Source organism: Meleagris gallopavo, chromosome 6, assembly GCF_000146605.3.
Source record: "Meleagris gallopavo isolate NT-WF06-2002-E0010 breed Aviagen turkey brand Nicholas breeding stock chromosome 6, Turkey_5.1, whole genome shotgun sequence".
NCBI lineage: Eukaryota > Metazoa > Chordata > Aves > Galliformes > Phasianidae > Meleagris > Meleagris gallopavo.
The window spans coordinates 8,223,828-8,245,850 of NC_015016.2; the positions used below are offsets into that span (position 1 = coordinate 8,223,828).

Below are 22,023 nucleotides of genomic sequence, written 5' to 3' on the forward strand. Positions count from 1 at the left end.
CTTCTCTGGTATTCTGCAAGTGGATCACGCTGCTGACAGTGAGAAAATCCTGTCTGTTAGAGCTGAGAACTGAGGGTGAGGAGGGGATCATGACCTACTTCATTTTGAGCTGCAGGGTGATTTTCAGTGGTGGTGGTTGAGTTAGGTTTGTTTTGAGGTTAAATTATTTTCTACATGATAAAGTCGGGTTCTGCTGTACACCAGTGAGCAGCTGGTATGATTTACCCAGATGGACAGGACAGTTGCTTTTGAATTAGCAGAGATCTTTTCTGGTATTAGAAGTAAATTCTTTTAGGAACACATTACTTCTAACATCAGAATTTTCAGATGGCTTTGTTAACGTGTCTTCTGTTGCTGGAGGTTTTGTGTTCCTTCCTACCTATATATTAACTTGGCTTTATGTAACTGCAGTCTTTCCACCTAACAACAGCAAGAATCCCAGAGTCCTTTGTTGTGTTTCTTTTTTTCCTAACAGTTTACCATGAGTTCTTTGCTTAAGCATTTACTTTTCTCCCCAGTGTCTCTGTGTCATCCCATGCCACTGATCTAGTAGAAAGCTCTCCCTGTCTTCCTGAACCTCTCACCTTTTGGTCCCTGCTGTTTTCATGGTGCCACAAGTTTGATGTCAGAATGGTAGTTTGTCATCTCATAAGCTTCTGGTACTAGCCTGATTAAAATGAACAACATTCAGTAGGACTTAAGGTCCAGTATTTTGGTTTTATGATGTTTGTGAATTGCACAGTATGTTGTTTTCCATTTTTGGAAGGGTCTTTTACTTGTGGTTGTTGTGTGGTTTTGAGGACTTTTTTTTTTTTCTGCTCAGTTTTGTTGCTCTGATAAGCATTTGACATCAAAAAAGAAAACCATAAATTGTAAAATGCACCAAAATTATTATTGTAGGAGGAGTCATTATATCAAAACACCCCGATATTTTGGTTCATTTGATCCATTTTGGAAAAGCTGTCTATATGGAAAGGTTATCATGAATTGAAAGGTTCTGCTAAATCATAAAAATAGACCTACCAGGCTGAAATGTTATTATTTTGCTGAGTGGGGCTATTCATCATCCTGATTTATGGTCTAAAAGCATAAACGTTGCCTGAGCAGTTGCGAGGTTGCTGTATGAATGTGTATGTGGTGTGGGATACAACAAATGATCGTGCAGAAGCCTCCTGCTGCCTTCTGCTGTTTGGCACTTTTTTCTGCGTACTGTACTTGAATGGCTGTCAGCACAGTCATGAAAAGAGAGAATATTGCCTTGGAAAAGCTTCCCAGCTCCCCGCCTGAGTTGTCTTGCTGAGGATTCAGCAATCAGTTGCGATCTGGTTTGAGCATCTCACTTATTCGTTAGAATTACTGGCAGAACATCGGAGGATTATTAGCAGAACTGCAGACTGGAATCACCTGAGGCTGGAAATGGAGTACAGGTTTTGTTTTTTTGGTGTGTAAGGTTGCCAAAGGCTGACATGGAGCATGCCCAAGTGTAGGTTAGGAGAGAAGCAGGCAGTAATCCATTTGCAGCTGTGTTGACAGTGGGGATCTCCCATAAAATCTTCATTTTGGCTGCTATGTGGGAGAGTCACTTGTGGAATAGGCTGATAGCACGGGGGGATCTTATACTCAGAGCTTACATGGCAGGTTGTTTTGTTTCTATTCAAACTCCAGGTAACAGGAAAAATTGGGCTATAAATAGAAAGCTTAACAGTGAGAGTAATATAATATAGATCATTTGTACACGTGAGTGAATGACCTTCATAACTAACTTCTGAGTCACCCTAGCAAGAATATATTAGGCTTCAAAACAATTAGCTGCAGTGGTTTAAAAAAAGCAGTTTTAAAAAGAATGGTTACTGTGCTTGTTTGGGACGTGCAAACTGTAGTTGCAGGTTCCCATATTGCTGTGCCCAAGAACTGGTTTTATTTCTAAAGTTTTAAAGATAATAACAGATTATCTTGAAGTAAAAATAGCACAGGAACACAACAGCCAAAAAGCCTGGAAACAAGGGAAACTTTATCATTGCTTGGTGGTGTATGTAAGATAAAAGTTTGGTCCTGCCTTTTTATTCAATAACTGTGTAAACTAGGGTTATTTTTGTTGTTCCTGGCATTTTCTATCTTCCCTGGTGGGAATATGTTCTTGGACCTTAGGGGCTTTATTTGTTCAGCCTTAAATACATTGTGACACTTCTGTAAACGAATCACACGTGCACCAGATGGGAAGTAGTAATTTTTATTACCAGACTGATTACTTTAGAAATGTCACTATGAGTGAACTTGGTGATGTAGCATACATGAGCTTGGATTTTTGTGGTGCTACCAGAAGTGGGCTAATCTCTGACCTTTTGGTTGTCAATTAGTACACCAGAACAGTAGTACAGTTACATCAGTTTACCTTGCTTTCGTCACCCTGCTGATGCTGTCACCAGTTTCTCCATTTCTCAGGAAGGGCTTAAGCAGACCTAGTTTCAATATTGAATCTCCACTTGTAAAATTTGGTAAAATTGTTGGTACTGTACAGCACTCATCCTCGTAGAGTTCTTTTTGAGGAGCTGAAGGTTTTGAACTTTGGAGTTCAAAATAAGAAATGTATATATTGAGTATGTGTTACGTGACTGAAATCTAACACTGTTTGAAGAGTGTTAGTAAAAATCCTTTTTCAGATAGCCTAGGAGTATCTGTATTTTAGGAAAGCTTGATTGCTTCTAAGTAAATGGGGATATTCTTGCAGAGGTGTCTATTTACATATATAAAATTATACATAAAAATGTATTAGGTAGGCATTTTTTATATGTGTGTAGTATCTCTCTTTAGAAAGAATCTATTGCTCTCCTAATGGGAATGGAATTGATAACTGCTGCTGATGGAAATGTTGTGTATACACATGACATAGTTTTTTCCATGGCACTCTCTGTTTTTCACCTTTTCCTCCTGCTTGATAGTGTCTGAATGCACAGTGTCCCATAATTTACTACTTAAATCTGCACCAGAATAAATGCTTAAAGTACCTAGTGTGGCAACAGCTAAAATAAACACATGGAGTAGTTGAAATTTGAGTCATAGTTCAGTCCTCGATTGGGCTTTTTATATTTCAATTATTGACAGAAATGTTCTGGAAGTTACTTTTCAGAGACCTCATAGTGGTGGACTGCAGTATCTGGAACAGCGAGCAGTATTTATGTCCAATATTGTAAACACTGTTAAATTCTGAAATTTTAATTTTCCCATAGTGTTACCCCTTGTTGCTGTGTAGAGATCATGATAATGCATCTGAAGAGTTCTAAATCTGACAAATGCTGAGTGGACACAGTTAAATTGATATTTATTTGCAGTTCTTTTATTGTGCTCCCCAGTCAATTATGCTGTGTGAGCATCTGAAATAAGTATACTAATGTTATAACTTTTACTGCTTACTGTGCTGAGTAAGTGTATTGTTGTTTTAATATTAAATGGCTAAAATGATAAGGAAATCAACTACTTATGATTGTAATTCTAAACGTGAGACAGAATTTAGTCCAAAAGGACAATGGGAGTTGCCTTTTGAGTGAATGTTTTATCTCAGTAGAATCAAGCATTTCAAAGGAAGAACCTTACAACTAGAACTTTTTTTTTCCTTAATTCAAAGAAGCCTTAATGATGAAATACAGTGAGATTAACCTCTTTAAATGTCTTTTGTTTTGTAGAAGATCCTTTTGAGGACTTCTTCGGGGGCAGACGAGGTCCAAGGGGAAGCAGAAACAGAGCTGGCGGATCATTTTTCTCTGCCTTTGGTGGATTCCCAGCTTTTGGAAGTCCTTTTCCTTCATTTGACACAGGTAAATAAGGTAGCATTTAACAAAGAATGTGGTTTTGGTTCACAAAGGATCTCGGTGTAGTAAGCAGATAAATACTTTTTAAAAGTTGCCTTCTTAGTTCTGGAAAACTGTGAGACTGATGTTTTGGGAATTTAGTCTGCTCTCTGAAAAGTCTGAATGTAAACAAAACCTTTCTTACAATATTTGGTCTACTTGAAAGTTGATAAAAAGTGAACAGACCTCTAAGACTATGGTGCACTTTCTCTATGGCTTGAGAATTGTTTTAGTTCTATTTGTCCTTGAGCACTGGTGTGACTGCGTTTGGTTAAGTTTTGGAAAACACCCTGGGAAAATTGTGTTTTGAAACTCATGGGACTATTTAGAATGAGTTCTGGAATAGTTAACTCGAATGGTAAGGTCTGTGGCTCAGAGCTTGTTGAGAGTTTATGGTAGTCAGCATTGTTTCAAGTGTTAAGATTCTGAGTATTAGTTGAGATGTTAACAATACAAAACTTGTGTTGCCTGCTAACGTAGGGCAACCCACTGTCTTTGTTAAAATAAAAAATCAGACATGTTATAGCTATTAGTTTTATCCTGAGGGGATATAATGTTACAATGGTTGGGTTCAGCTGACAGGCCTTTTCTTTAAAAAATGACAATGCTCTGCATTTGGAACTGTGTCCATGTGGAAGAAGTCAGTGGGGCTGGAGATCTTAGATTCACACTGGTGTTTAATGCCATGAGTCACTGATGCTGTGTTGATGGAGCGTCAAAGGCCATCCCAAAGCTAGGAGGTAGTTTGAGTAAATTTGAAGACCACAGTCATGCAAAATTATGGCTTTGGTCAAATAATTTTCATGTTAACTTTTTCCCCAATAGGTTTTACTTCGTTTGGTTCTCTGGGACATGGAGGCCTTACTTCGTTCTCCTCTACGTCATTTGGCGGTAGTGGGATGGGAAACTTCAAATCAGTATCAACCTCAACTAAAATAGTTAACGGCAGAAAAATTACTACAAAGAGGTAAGAGATTTCCATGAACTACATAGAAATATATAGTTACACATACATGCATATAACTATTTATGTACCAACAGCGTTGGTTTGTGTTATTTCTCTTGATGTTGTGGTTGTGAGAAAATTTGGATTTTTCTGAAAAAATAAAGGCAAAAAAGTGGTGTTGGGTTCTGTGACTCTTGGCTTTGCTGAGTTGCTTATAGTTATAGCATGTGAAAATGGAGAAGGTAGTGATTTTTGTCTAAGCTCCTAGTAGCTGAGAATTGTTCAGCCTTGTAAGGCCTAAAAATGAAGGTGTTTTCAGGTATTGCACAAAGCATACCCATGGGTGAAGGAGAAACTGCGTTTGGGAAAATGCAGAGTACCCTACATTATGTTCAGTATTCTTTCAACTTACTGATTAAATAATTGAATATGATTACTGTACTTAAACATTTAAGGAAAAGAAATACCCAATGAAAATCATTTTTGCATAACATCTTGTTTTGAATGGGAAGACATTCTTCCATTTTTAATATGGATGTGTTTTCCTCACTGAGTTCAATTTTCAGAGTTTATGTTCATCTGTGTGGTTTCTTCATTTTAGTCATGAAGGGACAATGCCATGCTAGTTAAAATCTAGGTGTGAATTAACTGTAGGATTCAAACTTAGAGCAGGAAGATTGCTTTCTGGAAATAAGCAATATCACTGATGGAATTACTGGTTACATCTTCTGCACTGTTAATTGTGAAACCTTGCCAACTACTGTTGTGTTAAGCAGGCAGTGCTCTGTTACACTTCATTATCTAGAAGCCTAGGTCTGGTGTAGGCTTTCAAACTGCTGATAGTGCTTTAAAATAGGTAACTGTGTGTTCTGTCCTACAGAATTGTTGAGAATGGACAAGAGAGAGTAGAAGTTGAAGAAGATGGCCAGTTAAGGTCGCTAACAATAAATGGTAAGGAGCAGCTGCTGCGCTTGGATAACAAGTAGTTCTACGCACGCATTTAACAGAAATTTTAAGCTATAACAGCCACCATTTGAGGATTGACAGGAACAATTTTTGAAGATTTCAAATGAACTCAACTTTCTGTATATCCGTACTTAAGTAGTATAAATAGCTCACCGGAGCTCGTATTTGTCATAGACTTTTGAGTTAATTGTTGGGACCACATCAATAGGACCATTTTTTGTCCTTAAAATTGTTGTAAATTTCTGTATGCACTTTTCTTTTTAACATATATGATCCAAGGTGAACCATGATCCTTCAGTAGTGCTAGGGCAAGATGTACACTAACACTAGCATGAATCTTGCTTTTTCCAATTTGTTTGAAATGTGAGCCAATAGTAGTTTAAGTCTGCTGTGAAGTTAACATTTCCAGGATAAGGTTTTTAATAATTTCAACTTTTTTTTTTTAACGTTTACTAGCGAACGATGTTAATACATTTCTGGTAATGCATTTCTGGTTTAAATAAATTAAGGATGTTTTCTAGTTGTGCATGAATGCAGACAACTTAGTAAGTTTTGACAAATGTTTAAATGTGTAATGTAAGCAAAAGGTTAACAAAAGTGAAGCCAGTAAGCTGGGTCTTTTGTCATTTGCTAAAAAAAAAAAAAATTCAAAATGAATAAATGCTGATGTTTGTGGTGCATTCTTTCATGAATGGCATTTGTAACCTTCTTGTGTCTGTGTATGATTTGGGCAACTTGGGAAAACAGTGCTTTTTTTTTTCCCCACCATCTTTTTCTTCTATCTTAAGGATGAGGGCCTTTTTATCTTTGCAGATGTTTGCTTCAGTGTGACTGCAAACATATTTAATTTCTTTTCTAAACCTGCATTTGAAGCACTTGTTTTTAAGAAGCATTCATAGGCTGATTCTCTTAACTCCATCTTTTGCTGTAATACTTTTTTTTTTTTTTTTCCCCTTTCTCTGGGGCAAAAGTGTGTCCCTCCATTTAAAAACTAAGTTTACTAAGGCTTCAGGTTCTGAGGCTAATTCAAAAAATAATGTACAGTGTCCAAAAAAATTAGTCTTTTTTTTTTTTTAATAAAAAAGGTTTCTGAATGCTAAAATTTTTTTGCACATTTTGAGAACAGACAGTTGATTTGGAGAAGACTTATGCAAAACTGTCAGGGACAAATGAAAGGAAAATGTCTAGATTGAAGAACTCATTTTAGTTTTGACATTTTATCATCAACCAAAAAAATGATGGTTGAGTGCCCTTTCTCTCTCTCTCTGTATATGTATATATTTTTTTTCCTTTTAACTAATTGAGTAAGGCAAAGTGTCAGTTTGTAGCCAAGACCAGATTTTCAAAGTTCAGTGGAAGATGATTTGATAATGTGAAGGAAGAATGCAAATAAATATTGGCATATGTTAACACCTGGGTCATGTCATGCTTAAATCATGGGTGTGCAGCTTCTGTCTTTGCACAAGCTTTGAACATCTGGCCTTCACCAAGTTCTGTAGTCTGGCTTCATGTTTAGGAAAATAGCATGGTGTTTTCAGGTGATCATTTAATGCCTTCTTACTGAACATCATCTACTTTGTACTAACAAATGCATCAATTATTAAATACAACAAAGATTTGTTCATATTTGTCATGCAAAACAGCTGGTTCAGCTTTCACCTAATACCACCTATCTGAAAAACTGCTGTAATTTAATGCACGTTTAGAACAGAGCCTCTCTTAAATTTCTTTCTCATGTTAAGTTCAGAGAACCAAATTGATAGTGGGCATTAATGTATACTTTGATTTTGGGACTAGGATGTTATGTCCTTTTTCAAGTTCTTTGCAGAATTCTTGTTACTTCAGTGTTGTGGTTTTTTGGTTTTTTTTTTTGTGTGTGTGTAGAAGCACAAATTCAGTCTGGAACTTAACAAACAGTATTTTCTTATTGATGCTGTTTTTCCTTCCCCTTGTATGTTTCCTCTTGATCCACATGATAACTAAACAAGTAATTTATTTCAAAATCTGACTTTGTTGTGCTGTCTTGAGTTCTGACAAATGTTAATTTGCATTTATAGGACATGTTCCATTAAGTTATGTAAACTGTTTAAAAAAAAAAAAGCAACTTCAAAATTGATTAACAAACTCAAATAAAATTAGGACATTCTGGAGTTGAGTTTGAATTCCTTCCTGTCGATACCCATTAGTTTTTATGTTGAATAGCCAAACTTTACCTTCTATTTTACTCTCAGTTTTGGTAGGTTAACACTGAAAGTAGCTCAAGTTAATGAGGCAGTTCTGGTAGCATGGCTACTAGCGGCAGTTCTGTACCCACATGCTTGCATTTGTTTGAGAGATTTAAAATGTTCACCCAAGGGTAAATTGCAATTGAAAAACTGACACTGTACATGTGACTAAAATGCAGTAGTCTCCACCTGTTTCAATATGTAGAATTAATTGAAATAGTACAGCTCCGCAGCATTCAGCTTCATTTTAATACAGAAATGAATCCTCATCCTATGCTTATTGTGGATCCAACTTACATTTTTCCTTCCTATTACATATTAGATATTCAGACTGTCATTTTGCTGCTGAAATGAGTTTCTTTTCTCTGGAAAAATACATTTATTAGATTGCTCTGGAAACCTTTGTACCCTTTCTTACTAACATGGACTTAGCATGTATGTTCAAAGCTGACACACTATGGGTCATCCAGGGCAGCAAATCTCCTTACACATACATTTTGGCCCAGGTAGCACAAAAAATAACAGCAAAGGTTCCTAATTTTAGCAAATACTACACATCATGTATGCAGTGGGATGAGAGCTGACAAAAATGGGTGTTGTACGGTTAAAAGTATCATTCCTTCACACAGGAGGGATTAATTTGAATGCCTGGGGGCACCACCCAGTTTAAATCAAACCTCTTCTGGCGGTTTGGAAAAGCTAAGATGGAGTTCATGAAACTTTGGAATCTTTGTCACTTACTTTTTCACGCCCTGCTTCAAAGTTCATTGGTAGAATACAATAACTTTGTAATGCTTTTTCTTGGTGCAGCCTCTTTTTGGTCTGTTGTGCATGGTGGTAACTTCAATGCAACGCACTAAACTTTCCAGATTGCATGGCATCTACCCTTTCACTTTGCTTTATTGAAAAAGCTGTGATTTTTGCCTTAGAATGCTTCACATTTTAAAACTGTTGCAGCTGTTGTAGTTCTCAGAAGACCTCATCCTTTGAGAATCACAGGCATTTTTGTGGTCTTAGTGGGAGAGCTCTGCTCTGCAGAGTGAGCATGCGTGGCGTTTGCAGGTCAGACCATATCAGCTCGTGACTGAGGGTTTGTGTCTTAGAATACTGAAGGCAGGACTTGTGAAAGACTTTAAAAAACCCAAAAACTCTAAATAAGCCCAAGTGTATTATGTACTTTTCTGTCAGTATTTGTGTCTGACTGGTCCCATGTGCTTGCCTCCCTCCGTATAGTAGCTCTAGGTGTGAGCAGAGGTGTGTCTGTGTTGCATTTCAATGTGCTTCTGTATTCTAGACCATGACAAGGGATTCGTTTTTTTGAAACCTGAACTTCCTGAATCTGTTTCTGTTCTGTCTGACACATGAGCTTGTTTCCTATTTTGCCTTAATTTGTGAGTGTAAGAAGATGGTGCCTAGCTGTAAGTGTTGCATTTTACAGTGAGTGCGTATAGCTGTGTGAATGCTTACGGCCAGAGAACTTCTCTAAAGAACGCTGTATTCATATAATGTTTTAACTTAGAGTTAGAATTCTTGTTAGCCTTCTTGGGGAAGTGTTTCAGAAGTGATTTTGGAAAACCTTTCTTTGGTCCTGATGTTGTGAATGTCTTAGACTTATTGTAAGTCATTGTGTTCTCTCGGGGTAGTTGCAATGCAGACATCAGTAACTGGATAGTCAGCTCTATCCAGACTTTGAGAGTACTGTTTGCTCCCTCTGGTCTTGTTTACTTAGGGACTGACTTGTGCCTTCAAATTTGCTTTATATAGTAGTAAATGTAGTTTGGGTTTCCGTGTTGTTATTGCTTGTCTTCAGGTGATTGTTTAAAGCAAAAAACCTTTTCATCTTCCATTCAAAATACCAAAAATGACCCTTATGCTGCATTAGTGTTGGAACCAAGCAAAGTTACTTTGTTAATGACACAAACTGTTACTGACATTACTGTCAGGCAAAAAAATAAAAGTCGCACTGTGGATTCAATTTAAAATCAGTAGAAGTACATAACTTTTGAGCTTTACTTAAATTAACAATTGGGAAAATACATTTTTAGAGGCTGGTGATAACAGCTCTTAGTACTTCAGTTTGCTCTATAGCTTATCCTTCCTATCAAATCACAGGTCAGAGTGCTGTCAGCTGTTCTTTTCAATGCAGCCAACTTCAAATGCAACTTCATAGAAAAAGGAAAAAAGCCTGTAGTTGCTGACTTACCAGTACTTGAAATAAAACTGAATTATTTAACACAACTGCATGTTAATTCTGAGAGGTTAAATACGAACCATTTGTAAAGACTGCAGTAAGGATGCTGGTCTTTTACATGATATAACAAATAGCATGTTGTATTCAGAAGGCTTCAGTTCCTCTTCTTATTTACTGTTAAACATGAAATATGAAACCTGCATTATGTCTTATCTGTGGGTCTGTTTGTATAGATGAATGGTGTGGGTTAAGGAGTGTACAGCCTGAGTAGAGTTCAGATTTTGGAGCGCACATTCCTGATGGCCAGAAGAGAGTTATTTTGGTTCTGTCTGTAACCTAGTTGCCTGAAGCTATTAGCAAAGCAGCTAAAGATGCAAAGCAGCAGCTCTGGGATAGGATTCTTCTATCTTTGCTGTAGTCACAAGCTTGATTCAAATTTGCTCCCAGAGGGGAGTTTAGCTGGAGAAAAAAATCCGAAGCCTGCAGAAGCCTTAACGCATCCTGTAGAGGAGCTGAGCAGATCATTGGCCTTTCAGTTTCTCCCCAGAAACACATGCAGTGTGTTAATCACTGTAACTGATACATGGAATAAGATTAACTTGCTTATTTATCACAGGTTTGTGTAAATGTGTCTGTAGCCACCTCTGGTGGTTTCCATGGGCACGTCGTTGGAGGCTGCCCTTTACTCTGAACTGAACAAAAATGAAACCATAAACTTAATTAGAATTTGTCCTCCTGTTGTGATATTTGTCTTACTCAGCAACAGGATATTGCTTCTTATTTATGTGAAGTACCTATTCCACAGTACTTTCATGTTTGGTCTCTGTCATTTTTCTTTCACAGGGATCTAGGCTGGGAATATTTTAAAGTTGTTTTGGACTTCTGTTTGAAAGCTCAGCCTTTCCTCCAGACTGTCTTAGCTGTTCATAGGACGAACTATTTTTTCTTCTAATAATACTACCTCTCATCAGATTACATTTTGGTATTTTGATTTCTTTGGAAGTGCCCTGTCAGGTAGTTGCTCAGGCACGTCCCAGAATTATTCTGCTAATCTCTGCACACACATTTCTCGTGACTGCTTATGGGAAATATGATCAGATCCTTATCATCATATATACTTAGTTTCAGTAGAATCATAGAATGGGTTGAGTTGGAAGGAACACTAAGGATCATCAAGTTCCAACCCCCCTGTTACAGAAAGGAGATTCTTAAACTCTTCTGTACAAACTGGGAGGTGAGTGAACGTTTAGGGAAGCAGTAGAGAGCTATAAATTCAGTTTGTTTTGGATGCATTTGGATATTGCTGGCAAGCATGGGTAGTGTTCATGTACTTCTTGGCTTGAGTCTTAAACTTAGCTACTGATCAAGGCCTAAGAGGTAGGTTTTTCTCTCAGGAAGGTATAAGAGAAAACAGAACAGTCATCAAACGCTTCCTTTCACAGCATACATCCAGTTGAACTTCCATTTTTCTGGCTTGTATAGTTCAGCTCCAAAAAGAAACATCTTTGATATTCATGATGCTGCTTCACAGTGTAACTTGCAGGGCAAAAAATCAGTAAGGCAGAAGTAAGAAACCAACTCAACCTGCTAGGGCCGTAGACATAAATTCCAAAGACTTTTTCCTTTACTTGGCCTTTGCCTTATCTTGTCAGGAAAACCTGATCACAAGCTGTCACAGTGAATAGAGAAGTGGGCATTTCCCACATCTGTTCACGCCTCTGTGCTGGCAGATGCTGTGTGTTAATGCAGAGGCTGCTTCTCCTGCCAGGGCAGAAAAAGAAGGTAATTCTGCAGCCTGAGGATGATGTGCCAAATCCAATTTGAATCTTAAAAAAAAAGTTAGAAATAATATGTATAACAGTAAGGTAGAAGTGCATGTTAAATTGTACCTTGTTTGGAAGAACATAAATGTTTGTTTGAGGGTAGACAAATTCAAATAAGAACATGCATTTTTTTTAACACATGGATGATGATCTGTTGAAGAAGCTTCCCTGAGAAGTGGTTTCTCTAGCTTACATTGTCTTGAAGTTCATCTTTCTTTAAATTATGTTTTAGTGGGAAGCAAGTGTTTAGCTTCTATGTAGTACCAAAAACTCAGGAGCCTGAGGTGCAGCTCAAGATGCAAGATGCAGAGGTCCTTCTGACCTTTCTTCGTAGAGTCTAAGTAAGATTGTCTCTTTCCCTCCCTCCCTGATGGGTTAACATTCACGCATATAACATTTTTTATCATTTTGAGACAGTGGGTGCCTTAGTGGTGAAGGAGTTGAAGGGATGGCTGGGGCTGCACGTGGCGACAACTTGGCTGTTGGGAGGGCTGGTGGAAGCAGTGTGCTTGGGAAGACAGGAGGCAACATGTGCATCTAGGACACGGGTATTGTGTGATGAATATTGCTCTAGAGCATCCAGTTTGGGATGTGTGTACATGCCAAGAGTGGAATTTATGTGGGAAAGATGTTCTGAACTGTTAAGGTAAGTTGTTGCTTTGTTTGTAGTGGACAGATTGGGCGTTCAGTGACAGACAGGAAACCTGGCCAAGGACCTCAGTGGGTGTCCCAGAGAACTTGATTTGTAATGACAGTGAGCCCTTGTATGTCTCCTGTTTCTTTTCCAACAAAACCTTGAGAGATCCTCATTTCAGGTCCTGAGATAAAGATTAAGAGGTTTCTTGTTAACACAAGGTTATGACAAAGATTGATTTGTCAGAACAGACTGTTCATTCAAAAAATGTTGTCAAAGCTTTAATGATTTCAAGTTTTATTCTCAGTGTGTGTTAAATTTTTTGTGGACAGCAACATGCGTGTTCTGAATGTGGAGTTACTGCAGTGAAAAGAGGTGGCTTTTTGTTAATTGGAGCCATTTTGGTAGTGTGCTAAATACTTAAAAGTATATTATGTCAGAAAAAAATATTTCTACAGGGAACTGCCTGTAGAATCTCCTACAGGGCTTATGTGTATGAAAAAAAAACTGTAGATGCTTATTTGGGTTTTGAATATACCCAAAGCTGCATTTGTTAATATTCATCTTTAATCACATTTATTTCTAAGAGAAGCTTGTGGATAGGCAAGTTCCTGGAATTCTAACTCAGCAGCATTTGGGTCATAAAACCATAAAACACATCTTGGAACAAAATCATAAGACTTAATGTTTTATCATATAACTTAATGGCACAGTTCTGTTATTTCAAGGTCCTTCCTAACTTTCTTGGGAAGGTGCCTTGCGTGGAGAGCAGTGGAACTACCAAAACTAAATCATAGTTCTTCTGAGGTCAAATGAACCATGTTTTTGAAATCTAAATACTCAGCACTTAAAATAGCTTTTGTGAAGTTTTCTTTCTATGCAAATTACAAAAACTCAGTTTCCTCCCTACTGATTAAATACAGACTCAACGCAGGGCAGCTTCACCAATATAGCCATAGCTGTGGTTACCTGAAAATTCATTAATGGAAAAGCAAATAAGTGTACGTGCCACGCTGCTTGGCCCTTTCTTGGCTTAGAAGTGCTGCACAGAAATCATTCTACTCTTGAAGTATGTAGCCAGTGTGCACCTTGTATTTGCAGACTTTGTTAGCAGAAAACCACTTCAAGACTATTATTTTTAAAAGTGTCAGGCTGTAATTTCTTAAAGCAAAATAGTTGCATCCAGCTTATCCATATTTTCCAAGGAACTTCAACGTTTTTGAGTTACGTTCCATGGAGAGCCTGTTTTGAAGTTAGGAAATGCAACCTTTTGTATGACACAAGTTCCCTCCAGTTGTGTGTTCAGGTATTCTTAGGCAAAACACAACAAGTTAGCTAGGGAATCGGGCTGAAAACGACTAACTAGGTTATTGTCTTTTCCACTGCTTGATAGAAAGGAAAGAAATATACTTCATGATACATATTCTTAGATTTGTGTGATGTTATGTCAATACCAGCTAATAATGGAGGGTATATCACTTCCATTATCTTTTGTAAGGGGGAATATCTAATCATAAATTGGCTTGGATTGGAAAAGACCTTAACAAACATTGCGCTCCCTCATCTAGGATTGCCAACCACTACATGAGACTTTCCAAAATATTTCTAAAGCATTGGTGTGGACTTATTTTTTGATCCATTTTGAGAGTATTAGCCCAGAAGAACTAGAAGAGAATCCTGTTTTAAAGATTAAAAGCTGAGTAATTTCTCCCATACCCCAAGCAGTGTTTGCCTTTAGTAATTTTAACTACACAATTAATGGTTGCAGTACAGAGCTATGTGCCATACAACAGGAGATGGAGATGATTTTAAGTTTTTCCTTGTGCAGTGAAGCTAGAAGATAATTCTTACAATCATTTCTTAAAAAGCTAAACTTGAGGAAATAAACCATTTCTCAGAGAAAACCTGGGTGTTTGAGCCATCCTGTTCTGGATGAACAAACTCAAGAACGAAAGATTCTTTGAGCGCTCTGCCGTAGTTTCCACTCTTCCCTCTCCTCTACTCTGAGATCACGTGTGTGCTTTGCTCCTTGCAATGTTTATGTAAGATGACTAGATCCCTGGTAACTGTTTTTGTAGAATAAGTCAGGGAGCTGAGTGCAGGGGAGGTGCTTGTTGCCCTGGGCAGAATAGTTTCCAATAGCAAAAGCCTTTTTTTTTTCAAAGCAGGAGGTAGGGATGGGTGTGTGTGTTTCACCTCCCAGCCTCTTCTCTAACAAAAAGTTGCCTTTCATTCGTATCTGGCTGGCCCCAGATACAGCTAACTCTTGTGTTTTCTGGGTGTGGTGCTAAAATCCTCCAAATTATTGGCGTCTCAGGTGTTGAGTATGGACCTGTAAGTAGCACGTAGCCAAGTCAGCAACTTAGAGTGCAGCTTTAATGTCAGTTAGACAGTATATTACTAACAGAGGTTAAAGCCTCTCCAGTTTTAAGAGATTTGAGACACATTCCCTTAAAACAGCAACGTTTTCAATGGAGATGGCAATGTAGATGGACACTAAGGTCTTTGCAGGGTTTTCTCTGTAATCAGACCAGTCCCAGCGTCTTTGTGTTATGACCAGGGGTTTATTGATCACTTCTCACTGGAGATTCAGTGTTTGAAGGCTTCCCTTAATAAAGCTGTTTCTCAGCAGATGCTGGGACTTTTTATGTCACTTGCTGATTTGCATGCATGTATTTGTGTGGAAATCTGTTTCATCTGTTGTGCATCTGTTTCAGGTTTTTTTTTTTTTGGTACCACAGGGTCACTGCAGTACACTTTGAACTCTGCAAAATGAACAGTAATGATTTTCCAGAGTTGGGGGGAAATGCTGTAGTGTAAATGAGGTTTGGCTTCTTAAAGCTTAGCGAAACTTGGCAAGTGTTTCTGGGAAGATTTTTATTTTAGTGGTGTTGAAGAGGAAAGGGAATTAGGTTAGCTGGATCCTGCACTTTGGTCTGCTCACTGTACAGAAATGCCTGTAGTGAAGCAATCCTGATGAAGCAATTTTTTTCTCTCAAATATTTATTCCACTGGTAGAGTGGATCTGCTGACGAAGTCACTTAAGTATTTGGAAAGGCTTTTCGTTGCCTTTGCAGAGCCATGGGAGATGCTGGGTGAGCTGGTTGATGCTGAGCAGAGCTAGTTCCATCAGCCGAAGGTGGTGAGTTGTTGTTCTGGCATGCAGCTCCACTGTGGGTACATCACTTCCATGGGTGCATCTGCCTCTGCACTAAGTGCTCATAGGTGTTAGGACACCCCGTGCTCCCCTCTGGAACTTGGCCTTCTCCAATTTCTCAGCCTTTATGGCTTTCTTCAGTTCTGCTCTGCCTTTTTTGCCATTTGGTCCCAGAGATTGTGCTCCGAAGGTGTTACTGCTGTGCTTTGTGCTTCACCCCCTGCATCCCAAAGGTGTAATAAAAACAGAAGGCAGAGGTACGGCATTTGGGATGGTATCAGACTGTGGACAGCTTTGTGTCACGGTTGCTCCAGTGCCTGTTGCATCTCAGGTGGCCTTCCCAGTGTCTGCGTTGAGCGTACCAAGCAGATGCTGACATCAGTGAGCTCCTCCTGCTTCACAAAGTCCTTTTGGTAGAACGCCCTCTCTTCCAACTGGATCTCTTCAGAAGCAGCATATGCAGTGACTGATGATTCTGTTTCCAGACACAAAGGATAATTGTAAGTACTGCTGTTGCTGCGTCACAGAAGTGTTTCTGGTTTGGTGTTTTTTAAGCTGAGGAAATGTTAATTTCTCTGCTTTCTACTGATGGGTTAGTTTGGTCAGGACTTCAGTTCAAGCAGTGCGTACACAAGTTTCTCTAACTTTGTATATATGTGTTTATAAGTTGTATCGATATTTATTGTGGATAGGCCTTAGGTTTGGAAAATACCTGGTAGTTTTCCTGAGCTATGGTGGGTTTGAAGGCGTAGACTGAAGAGCTCAGTTTAGTTTGTTTAGAACTGGAGATGCTGAACAGCAAGAAGTGGTACAGCTTGGGAGTGGTGGCTCCTGTTGGGCCTGGATGCTGACTTCTAGGTAAACAATCAAAATTAGCTTTGAAAGTCAACTTACAAGATTTTTTTCCTATAAATTAAATCTTTATTTGTCAATATTGAACAAGAATGCCTGCTAATTGTAAAGTGTTCTTTGTTGTCAGGAAGGTGTCAAAAAATGGCATTGGGTTTTGCTGTGAAGGTTCATAATATACTGCCAGATCTCTGGCTCAGGGAACACGTGGTGTTTTCAGGATCATTTAAAAGGTTCTGGTATTCTTTGTATGCTCTGTAAATCAGGCAGTTGTGCAGACACTGGGACGCTGCACTGGGAGCTGGATGTCCTGTGTGTATATGAGAAATGGCTTCCATCTTGTGGGATATAACCAAAGAGGGTGGATAGCTCTTCTTTTTTATAATTGTATGTAAAACCCTTGGTGTCATATTTAAGGCTCGGGTGCAAGAGAATATTTTTCAAATGATTAACCTGAAAAGATGAGAGCTTATACACTGAGCAAGGGCAATGCACCATCATACAGGGAGCCTGCCTTCTGTCTGTAAGACTTCAGCAGCACTAATAGCCATTGGATCAGCACGCAAACTTGGCAGTCTTGTGCTTTTGCCAAATTACTATGGAAGCGTTGACAAAACAGCTGTGGAAGTCATTCATCACATTTTTGTGAAGTCACTCATAAGATTCTTTTTTTCTTTTAACTGCATGGCTTTGCTTTTTGTATCATTTCACAGCAGTCTGGATTTGCTGTACATTAAGCCTTTGAAAACTGATTTAAATAATCAGCAGGAAGAAAAAGTAGCATAACAAAGCAGTCTGATTTGCAATCTGTGTCTTGCCCTGAACTGCTCTAGGGATGCTCCTTGGGGTGAAGGCCTCTAAGAGGATACAGGACGCAATGCCTTGAGAATTTATTTTAGTTAAATGGGTTAAAGATAAGTTTGTTGCAAGAACAAAAGAGCTGGAAACCAATGAGCTTTGTATCATAAGGGCCGGTTGTTTTTTCTTTCAGAAGGCTTTTGGTTTGTGCTTCAAAATCCAATTTCAAAGTGAAATGTGAGTTCTGAGTCCCTTGTGGTAGAGAGGAGACCTGCTGGCACGTTTGGCTATGGCTGAGGTGGAAATCTCTAATAGATCTGCAACCCGTCAGGTACTGTGGTTCTGTACCTTAGCGCAATGTGAAGTGGTTCAAAGGAAAGCATGGCAAGGATCTGGCGTGACCCGGCAGCAGGTGGAAATACACTGAGAGTCCTCAGAGTCACCTACTTCATCTCAGGTCTTATTTGGCATGAGAAATACAGAAAGCATTAGCTTTTAAGTAGTCTCTATGAGCAAGACCTCTGTGTGATGGAGTCTTTTGCATGTAATGAAATTCACATTGAGCAGCAGCGTGCAAATGGAGACGTCTCTGCCTGATGGGAGCGTGAGGGTTCGTGTTACCTGCTAGTTATACTGGGCTTTAAAGGATCATCTGGTGAGTATATTCTGGCAGTGAGGAGATGAATCCATGTTCTCCCCTGTTGGTACCCCGGGCTGCAGCAGTCAGTGCACTCAAACAGGAGTGGCTGTGGGCATCGGTAGCTCAGGCTGGATTCGCATAGGATTCATGTTGGTTCAGGCAGGGCTGAAGGATGAGACCAAGGGGTGTAGAACACCTCTCCTTAGAAGGCTTGGGGGTGCAAAGAGCCCTTCCTGTTGCATATATTCCAGGTTAGTGGTGTCAGCAGAAGGAAAAGGGGCAGTGGGGATTCCCCTGCCTTCCCTATAGTGTGAGCGTGGGTGGTGCAGGAACAGGCTGAGCACGGGTGGAGCAGGAATAAAAGGAACAAATGTGTTGCCAGCTTTAAACGCCAGAAGGGCAAAGGATTGCTGTGTGCATTAAGCAGAAAGCATGGAGGGAGCCTTGCCCTTCCCCAAATACAAGGCATGCTGCAGCCGCAGCTCTGCCCCGACAGAAATAGAAGTGCAGTGTTGACTTCAACACTCTGTCCTTTTTCCCTGTCCCTGTTCTTTCCATCACTTCTCGGTGACTTCACCACCACCTCCCATGCTTTCTCCAGCCACTGTGGGTTTGTTTTCCTTTCTCAGGAAATGGGTCTGAGCTTGGCTCCCACAGCAGAGGGAACAACAACAGCCTGGGAAACCTTGCACAAAATCCCTGAAGTTACAGACTTAGCAGGGGAGGCTGTAGCAGCAGGTGGGTAACACGTGTCTGACGCTGCACAGCTGTGAGATGAGGGAGGGACGAGGTGGGACATCCCCACCAGTGCCTGGAGAGGGCATTGATTGATGGAGAGCCCACAGCACACGCAGTTGTTAAGCAGCTCAGCACTCGGGCAGTTTTCCAGCTCAGTGTTGCATGGAGGACATCGGCCACCGCAGCAAAGCCCTCCATCTCCTTCTCTTTTTGAATATAACAAACAGGGGCACTGAGGAGGGCTGGGCAGTTGCTCCAGAGGAAAAACGATCGTTGGCAACTGGGGAAAGACAACTCAAAATGTCTGGTGCTTCACTGTTACTCCCTTACGGTTTACAAAAGCTCTGCCCAGCGGTGATGGTGCAGATTCTGCAGCTGCTCCGGCATTCCCTGGATAGTTTCGGAATGATTTCAGGCTCTTTGAGCTTCAGAGGCCAATTGTGTTGTTGTTTTTTTTTTAAATTATTATTATCAGTAGATTTCAAAATGGCTGCTTTTCCTCTAAGCATCATGGGAAATCCCCGCTTCCTTGTGGTGAGCTCCTAGCAGAGAAAGCAGCTTAGCCTTGCTCTGGGTTCTGCTGTAGCTGCTTGTTGCCCTGGCGTTCTGTCCTTGCTGCATGGCATCGGGCACAGAGCTCTAAGAGAAGGAGCGACAGAAGCTGTTGATCTCTGGGTTCGGGTTCCTCTAAAGCACCGCATTTCCCAGCAGTGTCCGATCTGAGTCACAGAAGAACCCTGCTCTCATCCACCAAGGTAAATATGAACACCAGAACTGTTGTCACAGCAGAAAGCTGTGTTGCTATGACGGTCTTATCAGCAGGTTGTGACACTTGTGACAGATAAACATCCTCCAGTGGGGATTTTGTTCTCAGCATGGCCCAGATCTCCCCATAGCACCGGGGGCAGTCAGTGAGCACACAGCCTCACCGCGGTGGCCCCAGAGAGTTCAGTGCTTGTGAATCACCTCGAATCTGAAAGTGTTAGAAAGGCATTTGGACATGCTCAAGGTCATAATTGAGAAAGATAGGAGCAGAGCAAAGTTCTCATGGGTCACAAACTGGGAGTCTTAATGTGTCACCCAGTTTCTGTGCTGTATTTCTTAATGCGGGAGATAATCCTGTGTTGGTTTTCTTTTTCATTAAGCATGCAGAGAAATGCCATGCAAACAGTAGGGCTGCCAGTGCAGAAGCCACCAAGTCTCAGCTTCCTTTTGCACGGGAAGTGGTGGTAAGCTGAAATATGTGGTTCAGTATCCTCAGGATGTTTACCTCTATTTGCTCTCCTTCTTTTAATTACTATCTTGCCATTAATTACTACCGATTCCTAGTAGGAGTTCAGTTCAATTCCAGAAAGCCAGGATATACACTAATTAACACAAAATAACGATGCTATCGTTATAAAAAGTGTTTTTAGTATGAACACGTACATATTTGGTGGGCAGGGCTCCTCCATTTCAAAATGAGAACCTTTTACGCAGGTGATGGCATCACCAGACTTGTGATGTAGGAGTGCTCATTAGCCCCGTTGGACAGGTGATGCAGCCATCAGTAAAGAGCTGTTTCTTCCCACAGCACCTGACTGCTGAGGCATCAGCCACTCCAGCATCGCTGCCTCCCACCTCATGGATGTGAACGTGAGGTGCTTCACGTGCCTTGAAGGAGACACAAATGCTGGGGTTGAGCCCAAAAAAATCCCAAAAATCGTTAGTTATCCCATATTTTAAACAGTCAGAAATCAGCCCTCACCATGGCTCAGGTGTGCAGCAGGATCTACCTGTCCCACCTCATTGTCCTCGTTCTCATTGCCATGTCATTCCTGGTGGGTGTCATTTCTACTATGAAGAAAGGCTGAGGGAACTGGGCTTGTTTAGCTTAGAGATGAAAAAGCTCCACAGAGACCTCATTGTGGCCTTCCAAAATTTGAAGGGAGCACATAAAAGGGAGAGGGAATGGCTGTTTACAAGGGGAAATGGTCTTAAACTGAGACAGGGAAGGCTTAGGTGAGATATTAGGAGGAACTTTTTCACACAGAGGTTGCCCAAGGAGGCTGTGGATGCCCCATCCCTGGAGGCATTGAAGGCCAGGCTGGATGTGGCTCTGGGCAGCCTGGTCTGGTGGCTGGCAATCCTGCACATAGCAGTGGGTTGGTACGAGATGATCGTTATGGTCCCTTTCAACCCACGTCATTCTATGATTCCACGATTTCCACTTCCCAGGAGTGGATTTGGGCCCCTTGACTCACACTTTGCATTCAACACATGAAATCCAGTGTTGCCCAGTAAGTCAGAGTTGGCAGTGACTTTTCTGATAACATTCCCCCACGTGATAGGCAATATTGCCCTCTGCTGGTTAATGACAGCTTAAAGGCTCTGCTCCTTCCCCCCCACACCGCAGCTCTGCTACCACAAGCTGGTTTTCAGTCCCGGGGTCTTATTTGGTGCCATGAGACATAGCACCCTTTGGTTTCTTTATCACCAGAAACAGCTTTTCATTGGGAGAACCTGAAAATCAAACTCTAATGACTGTTTTAAAGGTTAGAGTTGTCATTCCTAAACCCTCATTTTCAGAATTAACCCTTAGAAGCATAACTTCTCTGAGCTGGTTTTGCAAGTGAAATAGCTGTGAGGCTTTTAATTAATATTTGCATTGGTTAATAAGATCTGCTTATGGCAGATGTAAGCTGGACCCCAGGAGCTACCCCGTCCCCTGGTTTTGTGGCATGTAGGGGCTGGGCTGAGTTAAAAATAAGCTGATGGAAAGAGCATTATTTTTAACCCAGGTCGGTCCCCACTGCGGGACTGCACACGTGGGAGCTCTGGGCAGGGATGAGCCGAAGGACGGTGACCCAAGGGTGCTTTGGAGCAGTGCTGTCCTCAAAATTTGTTCCTCAATGCCTTTTCCAGTGCAAATGTCAGTGCAGGCAAAGCTCTAACAGTGCTGCAGCACTTCTTGGTTGCTGCACTTTCTCATGATAAAAGCTTCTCAGCTAAATCTCATCATTGCAGGTGGTACAGCTGGTTTTATTCCTGGTCTGCCCTGAGTTCTTTAAACCTTAAATGTGCCCTGGGAGCACCTGATGGAGGGGGCAAGAGAGCAGCAGTGCTGTGAGCATGGCACTGGGAGGGATAAGGTTATTTTGAATTCTTCAGACTGTTCCTTTCATGCCGTCTAGATTAGAGGAGAGCTGTTGGGATTGATCTCTTACACAGC

The 22,023-nt window shown here is 40.5% G+C and overlaps 1 protein-coding gene across 3 annotated transcripts in view; it reads left to right on the top strand.

The window, feature by feature from the left end:
* The window catches only part of DNAJB6 (DnaJ heat shock protein family (Hsp40) member B6), a 48,585-nt gene that overhangs the window by 15,327 nt on the left and 11,235 nt on the right, over positions 1 to 22,023 (top strand). For 2 of the 3 annotated variants that reach the window (XM_010712394.3, XM_003206958.3), the window contains exons 6-8: positions 3,681 to 3,812; positions 4,671 to 4,812; positions 5,672 to 5,742. In XM_010712394.3, coding sequence (XP_010710696.1) covers positions 3,681 to 3,812; positions 4,671 to 4,812; positions 5,672 to 5,742 — 345 coding nt within the window. Of the gene's footprint in view, positions 1 to 3,680; positions 3,813 to 4,670; positions 4,813 to 5,067; positions 5,108 to 5,671; positions 5,743 to 22,023 lie in introns of those variants that run through there. The other variant, XM_019616261.1, reaches the window with a different exon arrangement.